At 44.2% G+C, this 23735-nt stretch overlaps 1 protein-coding gene across 5 annotated transcripts in view; it reads left to right on the plus strand.

Moving 5' to 3' along the window:
- The first annotated feature begins 15778 nt into the window (after positions 1–15778).
- LOC142771540 (uncharacterized) overlaps positions 15779–23735 on the plus strand; it is an 89329-nt gene continuing 81372 nt past the window's right edge. For all 5 annotated transcript variants that reach the window (XR_012885977.1, XR_012885978.1, XR_012885979.1 and 2 more), the window contains exon 1: positions 15779–16430. Coding sequence is in view for 2 of the 5 variants with exons in the window: in XM_075873136.1 (XP_075729251.1) it covers positions 16376–16430 (55 nt within the window). In the remaining 3 variants the exon portion in view is untranslated. The remainder of the gene's footprint in view (positions 16431–23735) is intronic.

Consider the following 23735-nt stretch of genomic DNA (forward strand, 5'->3'; position numbering starts at 1 on the left):
GATGAAGCATATATAAACATCCAACAAGAAATATACAGGGGATCAACTGCTACCATAGTGCTCCTTAAAGAAAGCAACGGAATACCAGTCAAGAAGAGTGTAAGGCAGGAGGACACAATCTCCCCAATGCTATTTACCGCGTGCTTACAGAAGGCTTTCAGAAGCCTAGAATGGGAACAGTTAGGGATAAGAGTTAATGGAGAGTACCTTAGTAACCTGCACTTCGCCGATGACATCGCATTGCTGAGTAACTCAGGGGACGAATTGCAACTCATGATTACGGAGTTAGACAAGGAGAGCAGAAAGGTGGGTCTTAAAATTAATCTGCAGAAAACGAAAGTAATCTACAACAACCTCGGAAAAGAGCAGCGCTTCGAGATAGGTAATAGTGCACTTCAAGTTGTAAAAGACTATGTCTACTTAGGGCAGGTAATAACCGCGGAGCCTAACCACGAGATTGAAGTAACTAGAAGAATAAGAATGGGGTGGCGCACATTTGGCAAGCACTCTCAAGTTATGACAGGTAGATTGCCACTATCCCTCAAGAGGGAGGTACATAACAGCTGTATCTTGCGGGTACTTAGCTACGGAGCAGAAACCTGGAGACTTACAAAGAGGGTTTAGCATAAATTGAGGACGACGCAGCGAGCAATAGAAAGAAAAATGGTAGGTGTAACCTTAAAAAACAAGAAGGGAGCAGAGTGGATTAGGGAACAAACTGGGGTTAAGGATATCATAGCTGAAATCAAGAAGCAAAAATGGACATGGGCCGGCCATGTAGCGCGTAGACAGGATAACCGCTGGTCGTTAAGGGTAACTAACTGGATTCCCAGAGAAGGCAAACGGGTTAGGGGGAGACAGAAGGTTAGGTGGACAGATGAGATTAAGAAGTTTGCGGGTATAAACTGGCAGCAGCAAGCACAGGACCGGGTTAACGCAGTGGACGTAGTCAGGCTGATGTTGATATATATATATATATATATATATATATAAAGAACACAAGCGAGTACACGTACGAAAGAGCAATACTTTTATGCCAACGTTTCAGCCGTGGCACGGCCTTCGTCAGGGAAGGCCGTGCCACGGCTGAAACGTTGGCATAAAAGTATTGCTCTTTCGTACGTGTACTCGCTTGTGTTCTTTATACGTACCAGACCCCTTGAACTTCCTGCTGAATATATATATATATATATATATATATATATATATATATATATATATATATATATATATATATATATATATATGTGTGTGTGTGTGTGTGTGTGTGGTGTGTGCGTGTGTGTGCGTGTGTGTGTGTGTGTGTGAGGGAGAGAAAAAGGCTGTCTTCGGTTGCCGTAGATGAATAGAAAAAAGGTGTGCGCTTACGCTTGTCCATAACTTTATTGGTCGGTGTTTTGATCGAAGGCCGATCTTGTTCAGAACACCATATTCACATGAATAACCGACATAGCGGCCTTTACAGAGTCTTTTGAAACCTTTTAAGACCAATTTGTACAACAGCAGGCACGCATGGTATGAACTATACCATAAATCAGCGTAAGTTTTGTTGGTGGAAAGCGTCCACAATGGCATTATTCGTCATTATTCGTAAATGTGTGGTACCCGCCTCTATACAAGCTCGTGAGGCATTATTAGGGGCAAAGCTCCCTATAGCGGCACCCGTTCGTCCCCCGTAGTATGTAACAAGTATAACATTTTGACCTACAAGGTGGTGCCGGTGAGAGACTTCTTCTGTGCGTTGTTGAACAATAAAAAATAGTGCTCAATGTACATGTCAATGGCTGATAATGGGGAATGAGAGACAGGAGCATTTGGCTTTTAGTTAACGCGCAGGCTACAATCACCATTAGCAGTCATTGGCGTATACATTGAGCACTATTTGACAAGAAAGGGTTGCTACGCTATTCTCGCTGGGTGTAACCTCCTTAGCTTTATAAAGGTTTAGCGTGTCTTGAGCCGCAGTGCCATGAATACAATGAACTTGTATATACCATGAATGAACTCGAGGTGGTTAAAAATGGGAAGTAGATACGAAGCGCAAGCCGTAAGAAAGTAAAAGCCGAATTCTCCGCCTCTCATTTCCCATTAGCAGCCATTGGCATGTACATTGAGCACTATCTGACTGAAAAAGTTTGCTACGTCATACTCGCTGGGCGTAACCTCCTTGGTTTTCGAAAGGTTTAGCGAGCGTTCGGCCGCAGTGCCATGAATACAGTGAACTAGTATATATCATGAACTCGAGGTGGTTGAAGGTGGGAAGTGGACCCGAAGCGCAAGCCGTAAGAAAGTGTGCGTGTGCCACCTCTCGCTTAGTCCTTGGAATGTCCGCTGGATGGCGGTGCTTCTATATGGGGAATATATGATGAAAAGATGCGAGATGGTGGTACTTGGAGTGTTGAATAGATGGACGAACGGACACATAGACAGATGCATGGATGGACGCACGAACGAACGCAGGGGCGGCTGCATGGACGAACGCAGGGGCGGCTGCACGAACAGACGGACGCACGGACGGGCTGATGGACGCATGGACGGGCACACTGACGGATGCATGGACGGACGGAAGCAAGAACGACTGGACGGACAAATTCTTCGCCCCACTCTTCATCATTCACTCCGTGGATATGCTGCCATTTTTTCGCATTTACTTGACGCTGTGACTGGCGACGATGAAAAATGACGCCTGAGGCTTTTGTAGTACAGTAAAATAAGAACCTTTCATCACACAATGCAAACTGCATATCATGTGTGGGGCTTAAAGCTGTTCACCCAGTACATGAGATCTTATCGTCGCCATCATCAGTAAGATTATCAAAAAAAGTGCTTAAATTGTTGACAGGTGTGCAGCGGGTACCTAGCTTCTTTGCAGAATGTTCTATAACGGCATAGTGGATGCTACATTTCTACTTCGCAAAGTTAAAATTTCTTGTGGCCTTGTAGGCACATTGTCACTGTAGCTTGGTAGCTACTCCAAGATAGTTTGCCAGGGGTTCTAAAAAGGCCTTTTCTACAGCTTTAGCTGTGCCGCGTCTTCCGCGCAAGCGTGGAGTTTTCCCCTGCGTTTGTCGCTATGCAAGAAACGTCGTGAACAGGATGAAAGAAATTTTCGTGAATAGACATAACGAATCGTCTGAGCGTTATCTGCCTTTTGCGGTGGCAGCGTGTCACCGGTTGTGACTTCGTCACTAGGCAATGCATAGTAGCTTACCTGCTTCTGCCTTTAAGGCAAGCTTCTTGCTGTCGCCAAAAATCATGCGGATAAGATGCCCGTCTTTTTTGTCAGAAGCCGTGACAACGCGTGCATCAAGGTCGAAGTACTGTGCAACGTTGATGTAGCGTACCTGTCAAGTTAACCAAAAACGTTCAGTGCTGATGAAATCTTCTCGCGTCAGAACTGTATCTACTTTGATCGCTGTGTATGCATTTATTCGAATAATTCGGCACTGAATCGGCAAAATTGCATTACATTGTGTGCTATTCACAAGTCCACGAGTACAGCAACAACAATTGATTAATTGATTGATTGATTGATTGATTGATTGATATGTGGGGTTTAACGTCCCAAAACTACCATATGATTATGAGAAACACCATAGTGGAGGGCTCCGGAAATTTTGACCACCTGGGGTTCTTTAACGTGCGCCCAAATCTGAGTAGAGCAACAACGAGGCCCTATATAACGAATATACTAATAGGACTTATGGTGTGCTGCAGCGATTTAAGGCAAGCAAGCTTGCATGCAGTAATGTGGTTCTTGTATCTCTCGAAAAAAAAATGAAGGTATGCAGGCTCTAGCTTTTACAGCTCGCGCAGCCGTGATTGTTATTACAGAAAGTGGCCTAGAAAGAACCCTGAACACTTTAATTTTTTATCAAATGTTTCTGGGATGTCAAGTAGGGCACACACGCTTACATTAGGCACACTTCCGCCGCAAAGTTACTCTGCTTCACTCGAGCGAACGATGCTGACAACGCAGCTTCACCTCACGCCCGGCTGAAAGAAAACAAATATGGGCAAAATTGTTCAACAAAGGCGTGCATTGTAGCGCGTGCAAGAACGCTTTTCTGTTCACCGAGAAGTGCATGTTTTCGTGGGTTGGATGTGAAGATGAGAAGCAAAAAAAAAAAAGGGCTCGCTTGCGCTAGATAGAGCCCCTTCTTACGTTCCTACGGCTGCTTGGGAGAGGCGTGTTTCAAGACTGAGTTCTCCTAACTCGTCGCAGAAAGTTCACACTCAGGAGCACGAGAAAGCAGTTGAGGTATGTTTGACGATGAAATAAAGCACAACGCGTGACAATAAATAACGAAGTTGGCGCAGTTGTCGCGAAGTAGCGCAGGGCTGAGTCTAGCATAGCTAGTGGCAACCACCTGACTGTGCACAGCCAGCTGGATGCCAAGCCAAGCTCTGGCTTGGCTGGGCACTTGCCCTCTCAGCCGCCCCTTTTATACCGTGTCAGCTGAAACCCCCAACCAACGCGTTGACTAATCACAAACAATCTAGATAAAAAGGGTGACAATTTATTTACAGAAAGGCAGGGAGGTCGGCCTGAGCTACACTTTGCTCTGGGCTGATGCTCTACACTGAACAGGGGGATTGGACGAAAGAGTAATAAATTACGGTGGTAAGATAGAGAGATGAGTACACAGTCCTCTTACGCTGCCGCAAGATCAAAGACGTGAATCTAGTCCAGTGGCTTTTGAGAATGTTACGACCGCTGCTAATTATGATATCTTGGGTTTAACGTCCCAAAATCACCATATGATTACGAAAGACGCACCGCTGCTACAACGTTTGCAGTCATTGCGTATACTAATGTCCAAACCAATTTAAATGGCTCGTAACGCGCCGCTTGTTTCATAAATTGACTTGAAACTTGACGTGCACACTCATGTAGGCCTCCTGAGTGAAGAATTGGCGATCATTTAACTTCGTTTTGTTGCGTATTATTTAGAGGATCCTTTTGCCAAGAACATTACCGTATTCGACGATTGTTTGACTTGACGCTTTCTAGGACTAATGTGAAAAGTATTTTTCACTTCACTCCAAGCGAATACAACAAGATACCGGGGGCCCTTGAGCTTCGTCTTCAAAAGTAGAACAAGATAGCGCTTTTAGTGCGTTTTTTAGACAACAAGAGCATGAAATCTTTTGAACTTTTTATGCACTCCTACGTGGCTATCAGTGTACAGCATCGTGTGTGCCTTTTGTAGTGAGTGACTGGCTTTAAACGATGAAGTCATTATAATAATCCCATGTTCTGATGCCCGATTGCAACGTACGCTTGTACTAGGTATCATTACGGCAATAGTCCATGTTCTTTTATGAAGCATGTATGCAGGACGCATGTGCTTGTAAAGCATGAAAGTTACTTTCACTGCATTTCTTAGCATAGGAAAATATTTTCATTATTCACAAGCAGAGGCGTGTCTGTGTGGTGTAGCACATGCTTTTCACACAAACGACTCGGGTTCAACACAGCTTTGGCTGTCCATTACAGCGACGACGCGGACTATTAAGGAACTTGTGAGGCGTTCCAACGGGTATTGTTGTTCCATGAATAGTTGTAGGCCTATTTGAAATATGTTTGCACGTGAATGCAAGCACTGTGCATTTTGCAACCGTAAGAGTGCGACCCTGACTCCGCACGTAATTAGCTGTGACCATGACTTCACGTTGAAGTCGAATGCGCAATCGCTGTCGTGTAGCTTCAGATGCCCGTATGCATATGCCACCCGCATATGAGCTCACTTTTGATTGATATGTGGGGTTTAACGTCCCAAAACCACCATATGAATATGAGAGACGCCGTAGTGGAGGGCTCCGGAAATTTTGACCACCTGGGGTTCTTTAACGTGCACCCAAACATGAGCTCACTTTTACCGTGCTGGGAAGTTATGCTGCTAGTACAAATATGATAACGTTGAACAGAGTGGAGCTGAAAACTCCCCTTTGGGGAACACCATGGTGAATAGTATATCAATTGGTGTCTTCGTTGCTAGTCGTTATGTAAATGGTATGACCACTAAGGTAACTTACAATCCAGGTGCATAGTAATCCCCGATGTCTAAATCGTCTAGTACTTCAAGGATCCAATAATGCGACACCTTATTATAATGAAACGCCCTTCATGTTTAGGAAGATGGCTGCCACTAGTCTTCGTCGGCTTCTTTGCTCTTCAACAATTGAGATTAAGTAAACCACACCGTCAACTGCATATCGGCCTTTTGTAAAGCCGTTAATAAATTCAGGAAACAAACTACTGCTCTCAATAAGCCACTCTAATCTTGGCAATATCATTTTGTACATCACATTCTCGACGCAGGCTGGCTAAGGAGATAAGCTGGTAGAAGAAGAGTGCACGAAGCACTCTCCCTCTAGCAGCTGGTTTGGTATTGGTTTAAGCAACGCAATATAGCGACTGCATTTCCAATTACCTGTCACATTTGGCGACTCCCACGGGGTGTTATGAAGCGGTGGTCGGCTTTTGTGATCCTAACATTGAAAGAATGTCCTAACAATGAAAGAATGGAGAATATCGGCGACAAGAATTCGCAAATATAATGCTCATCAATAGGCTACAAAGAAGTGTGGCCTCACGTCTGCACACAGTCCAGTTTATATTCGAAGTTATAAAAAAACGCAGACTCTGCACCATACAAGAGTTTGTTATTTTTAATTCGCTGCTCAGAATTGAAAAGTTCTGTTTACCGCCGTAGCAATACTATCAGTCAGCTGCAGACTTTGGCTTCGCAATACATGAAAAATTATAGAAGGGATTAAAGCTTACTGCCCAGGCCGATCGCACATGGACCTTTGCGAATAAGGAATGAGTGAAAGAAAAAAAGGTAAATCTATAACTTGGAGAAATCCTGCTTCTCGGGTGGTAGGATTCGAGTGTTGGTTTGTAACGGCACTCAAACTCGAATTTTATAACAAGACAATTTGTTAAGTTAGAGTCTATATGACCGAGGTTAACTTCGACATAAGCGCATACTCATGCTGCGCACAAAGCGAGTGCCCAGATGGTTCACCGCATGCGATGAAATAAGCCCTGGAGGGAGTAGGCCTAGCCTGGAACACGAAAAATTGTCACCCTACCCAATCTATTACGTCTATAACACGGGTGAGTTTCCTATTTATTTATGTTTTACGATTTTCAACTACGGCAGCTTACGGGGTTTGTTTAGTAACGTGGTAGAGCCCAACAACTGTGCCTAGCCCCAGAAAGTGCACTTCGTCTAATGTTAATAACCCATTTGTATCAAAGCCTCAACTTGAGTAATTGAGTAAGTGATCGGAATGATTAATTTGTAGCAAGAGCGCAGAGCCGCGTGGTGAATCTTGCCACTTGATTCTTCAGGGCTAAAGCGGAGCGGTGACGGCAGTCAGCGTCCGTCCCACTGAGCTTGAAAACTTGTTTTGATTATACTTCGTGCCTCGCACAGTACAAGCCACGCGGCTCTCGTCTTCTTTTGTGTGGCAGCTGGCGAAAACTGGCGCAACGCTATATCAGCTCACCCCTCAATCCTAGCGCTTTGCGCAATCCTTAGCATATTTACCAAAGAAGAGAGGGACAGATGCTCTGTACACAAACGACCATCCGTAGGTTCTCCACTAGGAAGTCCGAGTCATTAATAAGCATCCCGCACAGGGTTTTCCTGATTGTTTCAGGGGTCGGCATTAGAAGAAACGCAGTGGCCGAGAAAGAAGGCACCGGAGCGTTGTTGTCATAGACAAGCTGGTCCCACGGAGACCTGGTGGGTGCGTTCAAGAGCGCACCAAGGGGCGTGAGTAAACGCGGCTGAGAAAGATGCCTGTACAAGTGTCAGTTGGGCCGCTAACATTGACAGCGGGTCGGTGGTGCTTCTGTGGACGTCAGTGGCGGTGCAACGACGCCCTGTACGATTTATGGCACCCGGCGTCAGACCAGACCAGACCAGACCAGACCAGACCAGACCAGACCAGACAGACAGACAGACAGACAGACAGACAGACAGACAGACAGACAGACAGACAGACAGACAGACAGACAGACAGACAGATGGAAAGCTGGATAGATGGAAAGACGGATAGATGGAAATACGGATAGATAGAGACAGACAGACAGACAGACACAGACAGACAGACAGACAGACAGACAGACAGACAGACAGACAGACAGACAGACAGACAGACAGACAGACAGACAGACAGACAGACAGACAGACAGATAGATAGATAGATAGATAGATAGATAGATAGATAGATAGATAGATAGATAGATAGATAGATAGATAGATAGATAGATAGATAGATAGATAGATAGATAGATAGATAGATAGATAGATAGATAGATAGATAGATAGATAGATAGATAGATAGATAGATAGATAGATAGATAGATAGATAGAGAATGGGCTGTTCTGTCACGGCATATGCAGTAACCGCAAGTCCACGCACACGCTTGCCGCACAAAAGCGCTAATGCATTGATAACATTTTAGCGTACAATGCCAGAAGTGCACTGAATGAGGAAAATCCATGTGCGCATGCGCGTGGGTCGTGAATGCATGGCGTTGAGATGATTTAAAGAACGCCAAAAACATAAAGACATAACTGCTGAAGTTAAAGAACCTCTAGCATTAGTTAACTGCTATCACGATGACACAGGAAGATAACTTTTCAACAAAACAAGTGGATGTGTTAACAAGGTTACCGTTCCGGCTGGTTAGTCTGTACTGGAATGTGGTCTGAGCACATAAAAGACGACCCAATAAGGCAAAAAATTACCAGGGTGCCTATCTTTCTAACATTTCCATTTTTTTTCCGGCAACCATGTTTCGTTTATTTATTCTCTACAGTCTGCAAGCGTCGCTCCCCTTCTTGTCAAGTTGCCCATTATTTCCTTTATTTTCTCCCTTCTCTAGTTCGCTTCTCTCATAAAAACACATTATTAGCAACAAAAATACATCCGATAGTAACTCTGTCCTGTCGCACTTACGAACCATTGTTTCTGACTGTCCACCGTTCTCCTTTCGTGCCACAGCACAACGCCACCCCACTTTGGCAAAAGGACACTGCGAGAGCTTCTAAATCAAACAAAACATGCTCAGAGATTGCGGAACCCCGAACAGGCGTCATATACGCATAGCGAAAAAGAAATAAAGACGAGTACTTTGTCGAACGGTTTGTGTGTCTCGTATTTCTGCAGAATATATATGGTGCAGCAAGTACCGTAGCATTGCGCAGGCACACAAGTAAGGGAAACGTTTGCACTGGGCTGACAGGCTATAAACTAACGTCGCAGAGGCTTTTCTGCGAAGTCTCACAATGTTCGCATGCTGTGTCCGAGAAAACTAGTTTGCTGTTGCGTTATCTGACACAGCCTGTGTTTTCTTCTATTTTTCTTTTCTGTCTACTCCACGCAAGCACTGCGCCAGACTTACATTTCGGCAACTCTAAACTGCCGAACGAATTCTGCAGTAATCCGCTAGTTCGAGGGGTCTTTCGTGAAACGAAAAATTTTGTCATTTATCAACGTCTGGTATAACTGAGTGGGTGGACTCCTGTAAGCTGCTGCTGCTGCACAATCCGAAGACCGACAAATATTTCTTTCGCATATTGCCTCATGCGAAGCTATATTTCAGCGCTGCAATCCTTTTCCTTCCGTCCTCTATTTGTTGCCGGAAGAGAAGGAAATAAAGACGTAATACAGAGAAGCTTGCCTGAAGCGCTCTGGTTGGCTACGCTACACTTGGGGACTGGGAGAGTAGAATAGAAAGGCAAGATTGAGAGAGAAGATGAAGGGAAGAAGGAAACGAGAAGCAAATTTTCTCGCGTGTTCTGCGCCACCAATCAAAGGATTTCGGGTTAGCATATCGTACTAAAAGTTTCTAGTGCGCGAGTAATGGCTTCCAGTGAAGTGCGCCTCTTTTTGCAACTAATGAATTGATTTGTGAAGGCGGAATCTTTAGGTGTCTCACACAACGGGAAAATTGACCATCTGTGGCATCGACGTCAACACGAGTGATGCAAGAAGATATTCTGGAGACGTCACCACATGAAGTCACAAGTCATGATGATTCATGACGTCATCATCACACTGCATAAAGTGACGGCGTGATGCTGACAATTAAGGTGGGCTGATCTTACAAGCACTGCAAAACCCCATGAAGTGCAGAATTATTGCAACGTATCCGGTCACTTTGGCATTGCAAAAGCACGTACGTAAGGTACAGAAAGCTTTCGGGCTGGGCGTGGGGTGGCGGATGGAGCTAAATGCTTAAGGAACCTCCTGAATTTGTGTTGCAGGTTCTCGTGAAAAACTGGAAGCTTCATGGCGGTGTCTTTGCGCGATTGGACTCTATTCGTGACAGTTAGCTCGAGATAGACTTGTGGCTGTCAAATACACTAGTCAGAGACTGAATGTGAGCGAAATTTTCAACAAAGGTTTTTGCTGAACTCGTGAGAAAAGGGGTAATAACTTCATGATACTGGAACTCCGAGTATACGATGGCTTTTCGGAACACTTTCCCAGTTACTGTTTTTTTTAATAGACACATTGTTGAAAGTCAATTTGTTTTGCAATAATTACAAATTTAGAAAGACCCATGATCATTTTGTACTTACAGTTTTATGTGTGTAAGATTGTGATTCTACATGGTTTGCGTATAGAAATCTTTGAAGATATTGTAAAATTTCTCCTTCAGACAACTAAACATCACCTGGGCTGCAACGCTTGCTCAGTCGACAAGATTTTGGGACTAGGGGACGGAGCGTAAGATTTCAGAAAGAAACCGAGACCGCCGTAATGATCTCTCAAGGATTGCAGAATGATTCTTCGTCTGTGATGTCCAACGTGGCACTGCTGTTACATCGGCGACAAAAGCGATCTTTCTTTCCTCCTCTTTAATTTTCCCATCTTGTTCTCCAGTGCAGGGTGAATTACTAGACTGAGTAATGCTTATTCTATCCGCGTTTCCACGGATTCTTGTTAGAATAAAAATCTCGGGCATATCACGTTCCAATACAGGTAGCCTAGCCACGATCCCCACTGAAGACTTATAAGTAATGTAAACGGAACATCCAGTACCTCTTGTATACGAACTGAGCATACGGACTGATCATATGGTAATTTCAGCTTGCTGTTAAACATACGAAGTGAGTTGAACAAGGGCTGAAGTACCGTGATCAATGATTCGTCTTCTTCATAAAACTTGTTAGTCGGAGGTTCAAAGTTTAATGTTTCTGATGGGCTCTCATAATTATGTCAAATGTTCAATGTATGGACGTTCCTCATTCCTCATTTTTTTCATTTTCTCATTTCCTTCCTTTTCCTGCTCTTTCTGCTATGTTTAATTCAGGCTGGCTGCATTGTTAGGTTGGGAAAGGACAACTTGCTTGACTAATGAAACATTTGTTCGATGTCGACTGCTTGCAAGGAATGCTTCCGTTGAACTCATCAACAGGATTGTCCCACTAGTGTATCACAGACCCATAGCTAAAAGCCGGTGCTCTATTACTACCGCGAGGAAGTGGTGCGTAGGTGCATTATTCATGCACCGTTCTTGGACAGCGTTACCTGCATCAACTCTGTATGAAGGAAGTGACCACTGGAGAACATTTCTAATCTCATCTGCCTTAAGCGACGTTTCTGTAATCACTTCGCGGCATGTGACAGCGTTACGGGGCCCTGAGTGACCGAGTATGCTGTGTCGAGTATAATCATGCGCCTATACCTTATCGCGATTTATGCAGTCTTGTAGAATGTCCCCTCACAGTGACGCAAAGAAGCGTGACGTGTTATTACTGTATACTGTAGCGTATATTCTGTAGCGTTAGCCGGTGTTACCCCCGGAAGAGACGAAACTGGGAACATTTGGAGTTTGGTCAGTCACACTCACACCCTTTGGTAAAGCGTGTCTTGCTCAAAGTGGCACGTTTGATGCTTTCGCTAGAGCTTTCGGTCATATGAATATCCGTAGTAAGCCGAAACCTAGGGGGTAAATGTACCCTGTCGAATGCGAATGCCTGAGCTGTAGTGTTGCACTCAGTTGCTCAAAAGCAAAGTAAAGTAATGCTCTGCGTGGCAGGCAGCTATACTAGATTGGTTTATTGGCAGCCGCAATCTCAGAAAATCGGGGAGAAATGATAATTTGATTCTGACAGGGTGTTTCACTTTTTAACGCGTTTCCAGTAAGGCTTTCACCTTCTGTTCATCATAGCGACAGTGCAGTAGACCCTGGGACTGTTTTTTTTTTTTTGCTACTTATTTGCATGAGTTCTCAAGCAGCAACTGAGAACTTCAATTAACATTGCGCTGGAGTGCGCGCGTCATCCTGACAGGCGTAATAAGACTGCACGTATACCTTTGTCCGTGCTTTGATATCGCCACTTACTTCGCATTGAAATGAAGAATAGCACGAACACTGCTTAGTTCCTCTAGAGTTATGTGGAGTTACGCGATGATGAACGGATAAGAGTTGGCTACTAGCGTCCCTTCATGTAATATTCGACTATGTTGCTATTACAATAATTGCTTTGACCCTTACGGTGAAACTAACCTCTTTAAATTTTGTAGCGTTTACGTAGCAAAAGCTTCACGACGCTTCACAACGGACGCCACCTCATCCTATTTTCGTCATACTTGACATACTATGCCCGTCTGCGAACTGCGTGTATCTTATGTGTGTGTGTTTTTAAAGGTGTTGCATCACACTCTGGTTGTTGACAGTTTACCTGCTGTCTTGTGTAATTACAACAGAATGAGATTCGCAGTCTATCATTGCCTCAATGTATCTAAAGCTTCCACTATATATGGCAAACTGGGCATTCTTTTTGAATCAGTTTCAATTTGGAATTCACTATTACGTGGTCTAAAAGAAATATCGCTTACTCATGTCTTCAGGTGGAAATTGTAATTGTGTGCATTTATTCTATAACAGCCACCGCACGCTTTTTGTCCTTTTTTTTCATATAGTTATGACGTTTCTAAGGGCGAATATTTAACGTTAACATTGAAACAAGACCTTGATCCAAAAAATCACATCAAGGCCTTTCTAAGTGAACAATCCCAACATAGACCAAGGTAATTGAAGTAGTTCTGATTGAGATCTACTGATTAGTGCATTAGTGATTAGAACACTTAAATTAGGTGGTTTCTAGAAACTTTCTATTTACAATCTCACAAATTAAATACCAATAATTTATGCCTTGTTAAATTCGAGCTTATTAGGAATATACTAAACAATCGTTTACTTCACATGGACACGATGGCATCTTGCCAAGCAGTATAGTTCAATGCGCCATGTAGTAAAGCCTTGTAATGTCTAGCCGATCTTAGCTACAAATTAGTCGTGCTTATCGAAGCCGATGGAAGCTGGGACGGTCACAAGGTCCCAACAGCACAAGCTTCCCGCAATTTTTTCTCGAGTGTGTGTGTGTGTGTGTGTGTGTGTGTGTGTGTGTGTGCGTGCGTGCGTGTGTGTGTGTGTGTGTGTGTGTGTGTGTGTGTGTGTGTGTGTGTGTGTGTGTGTGTGTGTGTGTGTGTGTGTGTGTGTGTGTGTGTGTGCGCGCGCGCGCTCGCTCGCTCGCTCGCTGACGCGTCCACAGCCGATGTGTCTTCGCTGGTAGGCCTGTCCACAGCACCTGTCTTATCTCTGGTTTCCATGCTTCAGCTGCAAGAAAGGGCCCTGTTTGTGAAGACAATTTGTCACCGCATGCAAGGCACTATGAAACGTTCAACCGAGGCAGTGTCTTTCATTCACTCATTAAAGAAAAAAATAAACAACAAGAAATGTGGTGGTATTGTGAAGCTTTTAAAACTTGGCATTCCGGAATAATCAGTGACAGCGCATTGCGTGAAAGGCTGTAAATTTGTGGACGAGTGAAAGTGTCAAGAACACGCCTGATTGATATGTGGGGTTTAGCGTCCCAAAACCACCATATGATTATGAGACGCGCCATAGTGGAGGGCTCCGGAAATTTCGGCGACCTGGGGTTCTTTAGCATGCACAAAAATCTGAGCACACGGGCTTACAACGTTTCCGCCTCCACCGGAAATGCAAGAAATTTGCAAGAAATTTGTTTTCAAGAAGCCCTATAAATATGTTTGCGTAGTTTGGTCCGATTCTTGGGCCCATAGATGTACCGCTAACTTGAACGTAATGTGTCCCATCAAATTTGAAATTGTTAAGTTCAAGAATGAGCTTAAGCAACGTAGCTAACGTAGATGCGGAAACTGGTTTGTTGGCGTCCCAATCGTTGTGCGCGCAGATAACTGCCTCGATGCCATCTGAGTGAGGGATATTAGTATATAGTGACGTAACATCTAACGTAACGAGAAACGAATTTTGAGCAATATATATATATATATATATATATATATATATATATATATATATATATATATATATATATATATATATATATATATATATATATTCTTGAACGTCTTTCTGGATTCGCTCGTGCTATTGGTCATCAGGTCAAGTGGATTGGCAAACAAGCAAAAAAAAAACGATGCTGTATTGCCAACGCTACAGCCTTTTTTTTCTGTCTCTTCCTGTGTGCGGAGTGACATTACAGATGGAGACCAATACGTCGAACTGCATACACTGAAAGGAAAGTGCCTGAAGGAATGAGAAGGGAGATCGAGCTGAACGTTCTGAGCGTAACGGCACTTCAACAGAACCGGGAATTCCTTTGCCGATCCGGATCTGACTGTATGATATCTGAGAGTTTTCTCTGTAATCAAGCCCAATCTGACACGCAGTGCTGTCTTCGTTCGGTCTGATGCTATGAAGTGCATAGTCCTCGCCAGTTGTGAGCACGGTTGGCGCTAATCACTGGAGCGCGTGCCGCATCATGGTATCAGCGACGCCTACAGCTTCGCAAATGTGAGGCTCGGTACATGCGCAGTGTGTGAGGGGTGAGACAGTTTTCTGCATCGAAAACGCCGTGTCGCCAGAGCACCTTCGTCGCACCCTCTCACTCACGATGCAGTGCACGTGACAGAAGAATCACCGTGATACAAACTGCGACTGTGCAGAGGTTCGTTTTGGTGTAGATTGGGGGCGTCGCCAGGAGATGGCACACAGGTGAGTGGTCCTGCCGTAGTTTCTTCTAGTCACGGGAAACAGTCCTTGCTTTTGCATTTCCTACTTCGTGTACACCCCCTGCCTCTGTTTTCGATTTCTGGTGGCGCCACAGTTGTAGATATGCGTGGCTAATCGCGAAATGTGCGCGCGCACCATGCATCTTTCCCTCTAATCGAGCTAAGCACCGTTCAAAGTCGTGCAGTGAAATTGACCCGCGCCCAACCTCTGGTAAAATTATCTATGCGTTACCTTTGTGCCGCTTGAAGTGTGGCACTGTGAGTCATAATAAGATAAAATTTATCAAGCCTTAAACGTCAGGTCGTTGGTCCTACTCTAAGATACCGAATGGAAATTTTCAATATCAAAAACAAAAAATGACACTCATTCAAGAAGCATTTCAAGACTCTGATCAGACCTATCCCATCATAAGGCTTTGGTTATATTACAAAAATGAAATAAATGAAGCATACACAAATTGGAGGCTTCGCAAGGGCACCGCCTACCTGTCCTCAACGACCGAACCCTGGCCGTTCAGAGTGCCCGTAGTGGGGGGCCAAACTCTGCTTGACGGTCGCTGTGGGAGACTAGACGAGTGGCGTGGGCCTCCCCTGCTTATTCTCTGGTTTTAAAGAAAGATTACTGAAGAAAAACAATGATGATAAACAATGCTCTCATTCTAAACGACGCGGGCTACCGCGTCATTCCAAAAGCTACGAGTGCGTCGGGCTTGCTAACTTTCCATCGCATATCCCGCATCTCAAAAGCGGAGCAGTCACAGTAACGTCATTACTAGCGAGAATTAGTTCGCCTGTTGGCTACGTTTTCTAGCGTTATGATGCTACTAACTTGAGCCATGGCAGGAGGCTATATATGCTTGGTTAAGCATTTCCGCCAGCAGCGCATCTGTCCTTCTGGGAGGTTAGGCGCATGGTCTGGCAATGTTATTTACGATACTGTGGCGCAACTTCGATGGCGGAATCGTGTTCGGGGCGGTAGCTGCTTGTACTCGTGCGCACGAGGATGCCGACGAGTGGGCGTAGAAATCGATATGCGGTACGCTTGCATCCTGTGAACGTAGCCTGCTACACTGACTACATTGTTGCCGCACTAGTCAACAAAGATTTCTTGGGCCCACTGCAGTCTTCGTTTTCGTGAGTATCGTGCTGCGGGCAACCCGGAACTGAGCACTCTTCAACCCAGCAAAACGTCATCAAAGGAGCCGCAACACGAGCTCGGAATCTCTGCGATGTTCCTGGTGCGCTTATTGCGTATGTCTCGTCGATGCGGTGAGTGGTGATGCAGACGCTGAAGTGGCCGTCGTCCGTAGGTTGCCCTCTACCTGATACGCACGGTGAGTGTTTCGTTATTTTCTAAACCGCGATCAAAACCCCTTGCTTTATTTTGTGACAGTATACTTTGCTACGGAATGCCCCCTCAAATGGTTTACTTGGGCCTGCGTAGAAAATAAGGGGGTGCATGCTCGATCACGCGCCCTTTTCTTGCAGTGGGGAGAATAGCACGTACTCAGCGCACAAAGGTGACTGCAATCGTTGCACATCCTCTGTTTGCGAAAAGGGCGCGCTTTTCAGACAGGGCGAAGTAACAACTGAGACGTTTATTCGCGTTCATCTGTACCTGTGAGTAGGTTTCGTGCGCTATTGTGCGTGAGAAACGCGGGGCAGGTTTCGATCTGCTTGCCATCCTGCACGTGACCCTCCAATTTGTTGCTATCGCGTTCATTGCTTCGCCTTTGTGGCAAAGCTGTGACTTTATTTTTTGTCTTTCCTTGGGATGTCTTAGAAAACCCGGTCGCGGCGTGGCTGCACTTACGTGACAGTTGAGCACTCGGATAACTGTTTGAACTTTAGCGAACGTTTTTTTTTTTTTTTCGTGGCGTCAAGCAATTCCGCGTAGTCACGTGGATGGGCTGATGGCGTAAATTTTGGGGCCACTAAACTTGGGTTCTTTTTCATCTCCTGTCGTCTAGGCGGACTATCTGGCGCAAACCAACATCGATCGTCGTCAACGTGTCCATTGTAACGCAGGTTAGCTAACGATAAAACCTGCTGGCTGAAAAAAAAAAGCGTACTTTTCACAATCGGCTGTCCTTTAAAAATACAAACGAGTACATCGCCAGGGCATGGTACCCCACAAATACTTCAGCTGGGTTTAAGTCGTCGTGATTGTCTCTGTTGCTTGGCTTACACGTCACCTTCACTAATAATTAAGGGCGCACTCTTAGCCCCGTTCCTAGTCTATAACGTGACGTCGTAGACGCACAACATGGCGATTTAGATGACGTCAAGGCTGTCTAATCGCAGGCTGATTTGTCCGAGGAACCAGCATGCGATGTACTGTTAACACTTTCGTAATTTCTTAACGTTCACGTCTGGCCGTGTTGTTGCTCCTACGTGATTGTTTTAGTCCCCTCAATTACATGGTTTCAAAATGATCGAGTTTGTTTAAGCTGAAACAGTAATACTCGTGCCGATCCCTGCTTAACTATCTCGCCCACCTAAGAGCAGCAATGTGAAAACTCTAGGGAGTTATAATACAGCACCGTAAACATTTATTTTGAGAAAGACAACCGTTCTACAATATATCATCAACTAAAGGATGTTTGAAAAGTAACAGGATTATGCTGACGGTCTATTACAAGGCATACATGTTCATTGCACGAGAAATAGTCGATTTTTGCCAACAATACGTAAAGCATTCGGGGTACACCTATATGTCATGGTTGTCCAAACGCCCACTCATTTCATGTAAAAATAGCAAGCACCACTGCATGCAAGTTGAGTGCGCTTGGGGACCAGTTTGCATGGCACTCAAATTGAGTTATAACTGAAAAGACAAAACACAAATGACAGGAAGAATTTGTCAGCCAGCCCTCGTCTGCGTACTTCTAGTTGTGTTCCGTTCACTGTGCAGTTTTAACTGTGTTAAAAGCCCTACATCTGACAACTGCCGTTTACGTGTTAGTTCGTGTTTGATCTCTCAATTTGCTGGTTTTGTGCGACCATAAAATAAGCTTGCGGATGCGGTAGGTAGTTGATAATGGCGGTTGTCGAAGAAAAACAACTTGGAATGCTCCTCGACAATGTACTCGAAACAGTAGGCTTTAAAAGCATTGTTACGATTTACGAACTGTTGGTCTTTGAAAAGACCTGTGACGGTATTGTATCTCCTTTCCTTTTTCTGTTTGTTCTTTCTCCATAGTTGTGGTATCACTTTAATATTGTTATCCTACTTACTCAATAAGCCTAGAACAGTGTATCCAGAATCTCTGAAGAATGGCTAACATGCCTTTACATCTTTCTTCCTTCATTCTTTATGGTATTTAGGGAATAAAAACAAATACCTAGACGTTTTCCTTGCGGTTTGAACACAGTTAGTAAAAAAAACGTAAGTTTTTTTAGAAAACGTATTTTTAAACGTAAAAAACATAAGATCTCCACACAAAATGATGTTGGAAATAAAGATTTATGTGACTTGATATGAAAACAACATAACCCGTTACTTGACCTCATGTCCTGAAGTAGGTGAAAACTTTATGCTTAGTGCTGACAATAAGGCGACGATACGCACTAAATGGTACGTCTTCATGCTTGTGATGCGCTGCTAGTTATGAGAAACGATAACCAACACAGGGTTATGCAGAGACTATAGCAACTGCTCTGTTTTTATCATGGACAGCCTTGTGTAGGAGAAAGAAAGAAACACGAAAAGAGGGGAAGACATTGTGATGAAAAATCAAACAAAAATAAGAAAAAGAAAACGTATCAAGGCGTCAAACATATCGGGGTGCTGCTAACACATCCCGGTCATTTGGTTTCCTACTAGGTAGGATGTAAGTCTACGGCGATGTTTCCCGACACAAATTTTGGCGCAATATTTTGATCAGATGGAGAGGACAAATGCGGAAACATTTTACTGGCATATCAGTGAAGGGTGCGTTAGCACTCCTTCCAATACGCTCTCTCTCAAAAAAAAAGTTAGCTTTTCGAAGGAAACCTTATCACCGCATACGTAATTCTTTACACGTTTTGAAACATTGTTTCACGCCTTATTATGCTTTCATTTTCCAATTGTGTTGTTTCTCAACCTTGAACCCCCCCCCCCCCTCGTCTCCTTTTCGTGTTGCTTTCTTTCTCGTACATAGGACTGTTCGTTGTCGAACTAAATCAGTCGTTAGTTTGCGCTTCACATCGTAATGGTCCTCGTTTTTCGTACTTTGCAACGCATCAAAAGCATGTATCGCTGACAACCATGTCATTTCGTGAGCTCAGTGACTCCTGGCTTGCGGTGTCACATTCCGCTGACAGAGCCTGCTGTTTTTCGCCTATACGCTCACTCTCATTCGCTGAATTGTCGCCCAGTCATGCATTTGGGCCATTTCTAATCGGCAAGCTGTTCGGAGATAGGATCGATGAAGAGCAGTTGCGTCAGCGAGGGATTCCAAGTAAAAGACAAGCTACGGGCTTGTCTTTTACTTGGAGCGAAGCTTGTTGTCACTGACCCGTGTGGACGGTGTTCCGAAAAAACAATCCTCATCCACTGTTAGCGCATGACCCAGAAATAATAAATAAAACAAGAAAGTAGCGCTCTTAATGCCGTTGTCCGAAGAAATTAAAGTACGACGAAATCAGAAGGTTTCATCTCCACCAGAGCGTGAAACTAGGGAGAGGCGAAGCATGCAGAATGCACCGGTGTTTCCCACGGAAGTATTTTAAAGACGATTGTCTTTTTTGGGGACCTTCGACGCAAAATTTTCAGTCTCTCTGTCTGTCTGTCCGTCTATCTGTGCATTTGTCTATTTGTCCACTTTTAACGGCGCCGGGTACTGAAAACGGCCGACCCCATCCGCAGCGCCCATCAATGTTGCTCAAGATTGAGCATTCATACTTGTGCAATTGTCAAATAATAAGCAATTATTGCGCAAGTCTGGGGCACCATAACAACACGTATATATTCGGCATGTGCATGTTTTACTAGAAAAGGCATACATAAGTAACTTTAAGGACCGTAACGCTTATCACGCTGCGCTGAGCATGCAACGCTTGCACGAAAAGGTGAGTGTTTCCAACGCTTTGCTAAGACACGATGGTGGTGGCACCTACCCGTCGCCTCGCGTTTTACACCTTATCAACTCTGAGACGGGCGCGCACACCCACCTCAGAGCCACGTGCTTCGCTTTTACTCTTTATAATTCTGTACACGCCACCAGTCCACAAATGCACCATCACTTTGCAGATAGGTTAGAAAAGGTGCGCTTTCAAATAGATGACCGCAGAGATGAATATTTGTGTCTCTACTTTTAGAGAAGAAACTAGAGTGCATTTGTTGATTTCGTTTGTGATGCTGACACCACTTCTAAGCCAACCATAATGTTTCAGGCCGTGACAACTACTTTTTAACTCATCTTATGTTTAGTACGAACCGTTGGCGAGTAGTTTTTACCCCATTTTCGTGGTGAAACCTTTTTTGATGAAGCGTGACAACGAGATGACTAGCAGAGACTCCGAGGAGCTTTCTTAGAGTGAATTTTCTTTTCCGTGTTGGAGTTCGAACGTGGGCCCCCGGTTCGAAAGAGTGCCTTAACCACTAGGCCCCGCACCTATTCATTCTCATATCTGAACTGAAATATACGAATGCACTCCGCCGACAATGCAAACAGTGGTTTGTAAACGGAACGCTTGCATTGGCGCGGCGCTGAAACATACAGTGGTGGACCAAAATAACTATGCTGGATAACACGTTATGTGGATATCGGGAATAGCGAATTTCGTAAAGTTTTCGACTGGCGGGAAATTGAATTTCTGACGTGAATTTCCGCGATCACGTCATGGTATTCTCGTTGAGCGACTCTATAGGCTGACGAGCGATGAACAGAACACCAAAGGCACCACGCCTACTCAGCGCGAAAAACACATTCCGAGGACGACTTGTACGTATAAAAGAAACAATGATAGAAAGGAAGAGAGATATTGAGAAAGTTAGATAGAAAAAAGGAAAGAAAGACGCGAAGCGATATGTCAGTCACGCCCAGTTCAAGAATCACTTGCCCCTATTTCCACTAGTGTAAGCAAAAACCAAACTCCAGATTACTCCGCCTCCCATTTCCTTATATCCAGCGTTTTGTTTTATTGATTTCTGAGATTCAGCTACAGTATCCTGTTGCGTTCGATAATAGCTTTGTTTCGTTCGATTACAGACTTACTTGGCCCTCTTCGTACTATTTGATGTCTCCTTATCTGTTCTCGCTTCCGAAGGCTGTCAGCGCCCTCTGAAGTGTTTTGACAGCAAACTTCTCGAGCAATCAGAGCATGAAAGAGCTGAAGCGGGGCTCTTGCCAATCCGTATCCAGTGGGAGGGATTTATCTTCGTACAGACAAATCCCGTCAGACACGGTTGTTCCATGCCTTCGGCAAATACTTGCCGCCCTTATGTGATCATCGGCCTCTGAGCCCGTGTATCTGCGCACTACTCTCAGGAATCTTCAGGACTCAAGCATGTAACGAACAGTTTATCGAAGTGATGAGCCATGTAACTGTTGCCCGTTTTCATTTACTTATCACGACGGGAATTGAAAAGTGCGTTCTTAGAAGCACATAATCCACGGCAGTGAATATCAAAAAGAAAAAAATCAATAAAAAGTAATCTCTAATCATTGATTCAAACCCCCAATCTTAAATTTCACATAAAACCCGGTATCTTGCGCTTTAGGTACCAGAAATGTGAATAGCCAGATCAACTTTGTCTACATTTAGAATCAGATGCCTAGGTTTCTTAGATGCTAGGGTGGGCGACGTGCCCGATAGTCAAGATAAGCTAAGTATCCATCGATACAGAGCATGAATCTGTCATTTTAAGTATGGAGCCCTTTAAGATCCAGGCTATCGTATGTTGTTGTCGTCACTCAGAGTAACGCAGGCAGAGCTGTGGCGTATCGACCGCCCTCTCGTGCCAAAGACAAGTCTTCTTCCTCTCCTCCTATGAGAACATTCACGATGATATAAAGCGTGGACATTACTACCATGATCAGGAAAACACGCCAACGCAAACTGCGTATAAAAAAGTTAGATTGAAAACGAGCGAGAAATAAAGTCGCAAATAAGAAAGACAGAAATAAAGAGAAAAATGCGAGAAAGCTAAAAAAGAACAAGAAAAAAAGAACACGAAAGAAGGAGCGAAGCCAAAAGAAACAAAGAAGAATTCGAAGCGTTGTCTGTTATCTACAATGTGATCCCTATTGTGAAAAAAAAAACAGCCAGTGACACACATTGGCACCAACGTCTCGTTATATGAATAAAAAAAAAAGCGCGTCGTTTTATTGTAAACGAGCGAGCAATTTTTGAGAAAGCACGCCAGGGCTGTCGAGATAACGATATAAATAAAATATTAAGCTCGGTGAACACCAGGCTGACGAATATGAACACAGCACTGCAGAGATTGATTCATTATATGTGAATTAGTCTTCTTATCATCGCTAATGACCCCACACGTGCGAACGGAATGGAAGGCGTGTCATGAATCCCTCAGTTTTCTTGCTGTCATATCTTGTTAAGGCATCATACTCGTTCGAAGCTTTGATGTGGTTCACCGCAAGGCTGCATTGAATGCGCGTGTGATAATAACACAGCGAAAAAAAAATTGAGCGATTTGTTGCCTGCATGAAACTTCATCTTTCGTAATTCTTTTTCAGTTTCTTGGAAACATCAACAAAGCGCATGTTTTGTAGCTTCTCCGCGTTTTCATCGTACTTTGTGGGGTAGTTTCGTATTTATGAACGTCAAAAATGTTATCAAGGAGCGTCTTGTGCAACTTGCACTTTCATCATCACTGCTGTTGGAGAGCGGGAAGAGTGCTTCACTCTCTTGGTGGTATGCATACCAGAAGGCGAGCTGCCTCGCCCAACGAGGAGTCATTATTGGGAGGACACGTGAATTTGACGGATATGCGCCGAGTTTGTATGTCGCCTATCTTTTTTATCTTTTGAGAAAGTGAAAGAAAATGAATGATCTTCCGCTTGCAATCGGTTTTTTTTTTCTCTTGGTGGAATGTTGGGTACATGAGTGTTGCATAGTGAACATATTTTAACTGCAACATTGATCCAAATTCAGACAGTGAATTTATGCGTTCAGGATGCAATTGCGTCTTTTTTGCAGCACGCAAAAAAAATTCACATAAGAAGCTTTTTAGGGAGATAGATTCCTGACCTTCGGTGCAAAAAACATAGTGCTCCTATAATTTTATGCTCTTTTCATTCATCAGATGCTGCGCTACGAAAGCTAAAATGACTTCATGCAGTGGCTGTGGTAACACGAAGAAATAGTTCAACGACTTGACCACCAGTATCGTTGAATTGAGAACTAATGAAATTACAGAAGAAAATGACTGTTACATGGTTTGCTACTGCAACGATACATTGTGAAACAATCAATAGATCTTTTTTTTTATCAGCAAAGCGGCCAGAAAAATGCCAGCATATCCACGGAGCGAATAATAAGTGGAGCGAAACATTCGTTTGCACGCGTATCCGTCCGTGCGTCTGGACGGATGGACAGAGGCACGAGCGGATGGACGGATGGATGGGCGCTTCGCCCCGCTCATCATCATCCACTCCGCGGATATGCTGTGAAAATCACTATCATCT

The sequence above is a fragment of the Rhipicephalus microplus genome, chromosome 9, assembly GCF_043290135.1.
Source record: "Rhipicephalus microplus isolate Deutch F79 chromosome 9, USDA_Rmic, whole genome shotgun sequence".
In the NCBI taxonomy this organism is placed as follows: Eukaryota; Metazoa; Arthropoda; class Arachnida; order Ixodida; family Ixodidae; genus Rhipicephalus; species Rhipicephalus microplus.